Source organism: Populus euphratica, unplaced genomic scaffold (genome assembly GCF_000495115.2).
Source record: "Populus euphratica unplaced genomic scaffold, PopEup_1.0 scaffold257.1, whole genome shotgun sequence".
Taxonomy (NCBI): domain Eukaryota; kingdom Viridiplantae; phylum Streptophyta; class Magnoliopsida; order Malpighiales; family Salicaceae; genus Populus; species Populus euphratica.
In genome coordinates this window covers 4,233-10,903 of record NW_011500139.1, presented here as the reverse complement: position 1 = coordinate 10,903, position 6,671 = coordinate 4,233, and the positions used below count along the sequence as shown (strand labels likewise).

Sequence of the window (6,671 nt, the reverse complement as noted above, 5' to 3'; positions counted from 1 at the left end):
AGTCATGTCCTGATAGTCTTATTGCTTTTATTTTTAATTTTCATGTAATTTCTTTTATATATTGTGTAAATTTAATCTGAATACAAGTATTGTAAGGGTACTTGTCAAATATTAATTTTAGAAACTCGGTCCATCACGCCTTAAGGAAAATGAAAAGATCTCAATTCACAATAGCAATAAATAAATAAAAATATTAACTATTTTTTTAAGAGCTTAACAAAATCTTCTTTAAAAAACCAGAAAGAAGGACAGAACACTGCTGCGAGAGGATGCATCGTTAAATCAATAAATCTTTTAGATTTCTTTTAATTTAATATTTAAAGTATCTGTCGGGCACCATGACTGGCCCGGCACCGGAGAAGGCACTAACATAAAAGAGAAACGTTGAGCAAACCAGCTTTGACCAGCCAGAAATATCTTAGTTGATCAAAAGGACTTGATCGACCTGTTCTGTTGATATATATCAACCATCCTTTTCTATGCCATGGCAACGTGATGTGCCCACCATGCCGCTGATAATCCTTTTGGTTGTTGCGGCCAAGTGCATGGACGTGGATCTCAGACTCCTCTTTTCGTATCTCCTTCCTCCTGCTGTACTATGTATATCTCTCTCTTTATCTTGTCTTTTCAGCATACAGAAGAAAATCCTCCAATGCCGAATTTCCGCCGGGAAAAACAGGATGGCCGATCATCGGAGAAACATGGGACTTTGTGAGAGATGGCAGGAGTGGAACACCTGAGAAATTCGTAAATGATAGAATGAGTAAATACTCGACGGATGTCTTTCATACATCCCTTCTTGGAGATAATTTGGCTATGTTCTGTGGTGCCTCAGGCAACAAGTTTTTATTCTCGAGCGAAAACAAGTATGTCACCACCTGGTGGCCTCGCCCAATACAGAGAATATTGTCTTTTCCTGAGGAAATTGTTACCTCTTCCAAAGATGATAGTACCATATTGCGCAGATTTCTTCCTGAAATTCTCAAGCCAGAAGCTCTGAAATATTACATTCCTGTTATGGATTCAATGGCTAAAGATCATTTGGAGGCAGATTGGTCCCCATACAAACAAGTAAGGGTGTTGCCATTGTCCAAAAAATACACTTTCGCACTGGCTTGTAGATTGTTTATGAACATCAAGGATCCTGCTCATGTTAGCAGGCTTGAAAATCACTTCAATCTTGTCACTAACGGCCTTGTGTCAGTACCTATAAATTTTCCCGGTACAACCTATTACCGTGCAGTCAAAGGAGGCAAAATCATTCGCGAGGAGCTTCTAGCCATCATGAAGCAGAGGAAAGGGGAGCTAGCATCGGAGAATTATGAAGAAGGTGCTGAAGCTACTGATCTATTGACCCTGATGCTTCTTGCATCGGACGATAATGGGCAACCTTTAAATGAAAGGGATATTGCATACAAGGTTTTGGGTTTACTCGTCGCAGGCCATGATACAACCAGTAGTGCAATCACAATGGTCATGTACTATCTTGCTGAGTATCCCCATATCTATCAGAGGGTTTTGGAAGGTAAATATCCTTAATTAGCCTTAAAAACTGCAAATACTTCGATTAGAACAATGAACTTACAGCTGCATCTTTAGTTGCCATCGCAACAAGTGCCTAACCTCTTTTCTTGTTTACCTTTTTTATAACAAGCATCTCCAACCTCACCAAACTGATCGGAGAGCGAATCCCAGAACCTCTCTGCACTATAATCCTGACCGCCCACTTTTTTTCCAAGTCACCATAAATATTTTCTCCCTTTCTTATGAGCTCATGAGCATGCAAATATCTCACAACTCAAAAGCTCAGGATGTCAGCAAGCTGAGAACTACATTTATAGGCAACTAAATTACAAAAGCCAGACAATCAGTCACCATATATAATACACATTTAGAAAATTGTTACCATTTACAAATTTACTGAGACCATTTACATTGGAAACAAAAATGGATACCCAAATATTTTGACCAATTACAGCAGTGGCAGACTAGCAGCAAACGAGGTGTTGTGTTCCTTCTATATGCCACTCCTCTCCCCACAAACTACATGCTTGCAACAATTGTAACTGCGGAGAGATGGTAACAAGCAAAACACTGCCTTAGATTCTCTCATCCCTACTATAAATGTAAAATCTTGTATAATACATGTACATAATCAATTCCACTACACTTAGCGCAGCAAGTATCCAATAAAAATAATCAAGATGAGCCCGGTTCAAATTATTGTCGAACCAGCTATAACATCCAATGCCACCAGTCGCTTTCTCAATGACAGAGATGAGAAAGCTGCTAAGAAATTTTCCTACACCAAAGATACTGAGGTATAGTGAAAGACCAACACTCTTTAAATCACTAGGGACCTGATCATAAAAAAGTTCTTGCAGACCAACCATGGTAAAAACATCAGCAACTCCGAACAAGACGTATGAAGGAACTAACCACCAAACACTCATTGGAACAGTCACATTTGGTTCATTGACTAGACCAGATTCTTGAGCGATTTCGAGCCTTTTCATCTCAACTAGAGCAGCAAATGCTATCGAAACAGCAGATAAAAACATTCCAGTTCCAATTCTCTGAAGCATTGCAATGCCAGATGGTTTCCTTGTTAAAGCTCTTGCAACAGGAACAAAGAGACGGTCATAGATAGCAATACAGAGGATCATGGAAATGCTGCTAAAGCTTTCCAGTGAAGCTGCTGGTATCTCGAAACCTGGTGAAATTGATCTATCCATGGTTGCTGCTTGCTTGACAAAGAAAGTTGAGGACTGTGGAAACACAATAGCATATCCCAAGCATGTAGTCCATATTGGAATAAGCCTGAGTACTGCCTTAGCTTCTTCAACATCACGAAAGGTACAAACCTTCTGATTTTCTTTTGAGCCATCTGTTGTAAGCAGTGCATTGTTTAAGAACCTGGAATCAATTTTTATCTTAGAGAAGCTTGACATGGCAAAGCGAAAGGTCTTTTGAGTAAAACTTCACTGATTCAAGACTACAGAGAGCAGAAGTAATCTCCCACTTGATAAAATATCATAGAGCATCACAATTTAATCTATATGGTGATGTAAAATCACTCCCTTCTGTACATCAGTGTTACAATCTCCACTGGTTGATGCAAATCAACAAGCACACTAAGACAATACAGCATCTTAGACCCATATCAACAAATAATTAAGTGCATCTCCTAACAAAATCTAAAATTGATATCTTCAAACAATTGCCAAGGATAACAAACAGCCATTTACTGATGCTAATAGCACATAAATCAGAGACATTTCAGAGGTAATTAACTGTTTTGTTGGAAGTGTTAAAAGTGCAAGGTGCACTTAAGCACCAGGGGCTATCAGAGGCTAGGCTTCAGGATCTCCACCTACTACAATGCGCTTTGGATCCCCAAAATGAATCACGGTGTTATTACTAGTTATCCATACAATGGTTAAATAGAATATCAGAGCTCAGATTGCTATCACAATATGATATCATGGACTTTGCATTGATCCTAACTGGTTAAAGCTCACAAAATAAAGTATTTTCAAACAATACCTTACTTAAAAATTTCCATCCAATTAAAATCTCCAGGTCAACTAGATGCAATTTGTGTTAAATTTTTAACCTCAAAGACGTGATAAATTCTTACTTGAACTGCTCATAACTTTGGTGAGGTATAGTTCCACGACCTTCTTCCTCAGAAGCTATTGAGGAAGCAGTAAATCGCCAATTCCTGAAAGCTGCCACAAAGACCTGAGCAATTCTCAAAAGTGCGTTGTTCCCTTCCCTTTTAACACTGTACCGATATTTCTTTGATCCCAGTAAGAAGATGATCAGTGCACAGATCATCATAATGCATGGGATTCCAAATCCAAGACTCCAACTAAGATTGTCTTGAATGTATGTTAAAACCAGTAGCGATACTAAGATGCCTGAACTCATAAAAAAATACCACCAATTGAAGAATGAGCTTTTGGCTTTGCACTCTTTGGTGTCTTGTCTATCATATTGATTGCTCCAAAAGCCTGGACACAAGGCTTGTGCCCACCTTGGCCAAGTGCTACTAGATAGAGAGCAATAAATAATAAAATCACTTGCAGTGTATTAGAAGAACAGGACATACTGTCACTTTGACACTCAGATGTAGGAAGCATAGCTGATAGAGTCAACAAGCCAAGTCCCTACAATTAAATTCAAAATATGACAGAAACTTTAAACCCAAAGCTGAACAGCATAAGTTTATTAATTTCCAGGAATCATGAACAAATTGTTTGCCCGCTCCTCAAGAACGGAAAAGAAAGGATAAGTATGTAGTATCTGGTGTCTTAAAGACATTACACAATCATGCTGACTATTTAATAGTGTAGGTTTAAAATCCTTAATTTACGTCCAGCCAATCCAAGTAGAGATCAAGAAAACAAACCTAAAGGAAGATGTTATCAACCTGTGAAATCAGGTTTGGTTTCAATGAAAGAACTAAATATTGATGGAAATATATTAAATTGGAATCTAGCTTAGATTGATATATTTACCAAAAAAAAAAATGTTAGTGCAATTAGTTTTGCTTGTATCATTGATAATTGTTAGTAATCCAGATAACACAAATATTCATTATGAATTTTGCGATTTTTGTTGTATAGGTTTTTTCTACAGGAGATCATGACTCCTCATGAAGCATTATTGGGTTACATAATCTTTCTATATTGAATAGGTTCTAGTATTGTTTGATGAATATTCATAAATATATTGCATGTAAATAAATTGGAAGGCGATGTACCCATATAAAAGTGTGAATAGAGATGGTGTACCAATATATTTTTTAATGAAATTGTTGAATTTTAAATTTAAGGTGGTTCTCATGGTTTTATAAAAATACATTTACTCTTTCATTTCTGTAGTCTCTATAATCATGAAAAGATGGATATAAATAAACTAGCTTTTTGTTTAATTTTTTATATACAACACCATTAATGGAAGTCATAAAAAAATCTCAAACTAAATTTAAGCTTTCCACAATTATGTCCTAGACAGAAAGGTGACAAATGAATATTTCTCAAAATATAGTTACTGTTAATTATTTTTTTAAAAAAAATTAAACTTGAACAAAGAACATATCACACTCGCAAGACCGCAGCAGACAAGTTCTCATGTTTTCAACTATTGGTGTCCAAAGATTTCGAACTTGATTCATTAAGTCAGACAATCATGATTTATTGCACAAATCAAATACCAAACAGGCCTTGGCACATGAAGTAAATGAAGAACAAGAATTACGCCGTAGTTTCACGTTCACATACCAAAATATACTACATTTTGAAGCGTAAAACAAAGAGCGAACTTGAAACATCCTAGGCTGCTTCCCAGCTGCGGGTAGTGATCTGGGTTCAAGATCAACAATTACAATCATGCTAAGAGAACATTCCATTTATAGTTTATACAGTGCCTCCCCTATTATAAATGTAAGATTTTGCAAAGCATACATAAACAACCAACTGTACTGCACTCAACCCAGCTAGCAGCCAATAGAAATAATCAAGATGAGCCCGATTCAGATTATTAGCAAACCAGCTATATTGGCCATCCCCACCAGTTGCTTTCTCGATGATAGAGATAAGAAAGCTGCTTAGAAAGCTTCCAACACCAAAGATACTAAGGTAGAGTGAAAGACCAACACTCCTCAAGTCACTGGGGACCTGATCATAGAAAAACTCTTGCAGGCCAACCATGGTAAACGCTTCGGCAACTCCAAACAAGACATATTGAGGAATTAACCACCAAACACTCATTGGAATCGTCACATTTGGCAGATCAACTAGTCCATGTTCCTGGGCAGTTTTGAGCCTCTTCATCTCAACGAGAGCAGCAACAATCATAGCCACAACAGATATAAACATACCACTTCCAATTCTCTGAAGCATTGTGATGCCAGAGGGTTTTCTGGTTAAAGCTCTTGCTATAGGAACAAGGACACGATCATAGATTGGAATGAAGAGTACAATGGAGAGGCTGATAAAAGATTGAAGGGTAAAATTATCTACTATTTATTTTTAAGGTATTAATCATATCTCTTAATCTAAATATTGGATTGAATTGAGATTTTATAAGTAGTCTCTTGATATATTTTTCTATATTAGGATTAAAATTTAGATTAATTAGAGTTTAGTAAGGCCTTTTAAGACTTAACTCAGTGATGAATCACATAAATTTTTTTATTGAGTAAAATAATTATCTAAGGGAAACATTTTATAAATTAGGGTGAAAACAACAACAACAACAACAACAACAAAAATAATAATAATAATAATAAAGTGAAATCCTAAATAAAATAATATATGGTTTTACTCGCAAAAAAATGTTAATCATAGGTATAAGTCCCGCTTACAATTGTGTTATTTTGATCAAAAGTTGTGAAAGATCTAAAGTAGATTCTATGATAATTATAGATAGGAGTCATCAATGAATAAGTTTAAAAAACCATTATGATTTAAGTAAATAAAATGTTACGCAAAATTCAAATTTTAGGGTAAAATTATCTACTATTTATTTTTAAGGTATTAATCATATCTCTTAATCTAAATATTGGATTGAACTGAAATTTTATAAGTAGTCTCTTGATATATTTTTCTATATTAGGATTAAAATTTAGAGTAATTAAAGTTTAGTAAGGCCTTTTAAGACTG

General features: G+C 35.8%; 1 protein-coding gene and 1 pseudogene across 1 annotated transcript; one reads left to right on the top strand and one right to left on the bottom strand.

Annotated features, from left to right (window-relative positions):
• Positions 1-506: 506 nt before the first annotated feature.
• On the top strand, positions 507-1,539 carry LOC105110592 (beta-amyrin 28-oxidase-like). Its single transcript, XM_011005678.1, has 2 exons — positions 507-600; positions 632-1,539. The coding sequence occupies exons 1-2, from the start codon at positions 507-509 to the stop codon at positions 1,537-1,539; spliced, it is 1,002 nt and encodes a 333-aa protein (XP_011003980.1).
• A 311-nt stretch (positions 1,540-1,850) lies between these two features.
• On the bottom strand, positions 1,851-6,025 carry LOC105110591 (protein NRT1/ PTR FAMILY 5.10-like; annotated as a pseudogene).
• Positions 6,026-6,671: the final 646 nt, after the last annotated feature.

Coding starts and splice junctions, on each gene's coding strand:
- LOC105110592 (XM_011005678.1), top strand. CDS start 507: ATGCCGCTGATAATCCTTTTGGTTGTTGCGGCCAAGTGCATGGACGTG. Junction 601..631: donor CCTTCCTCCTGCTGTACTAT/GTATATCTCTCT, acceptor TTGTCTTTTCAG/CATACAGAAGAAAATCCTCC.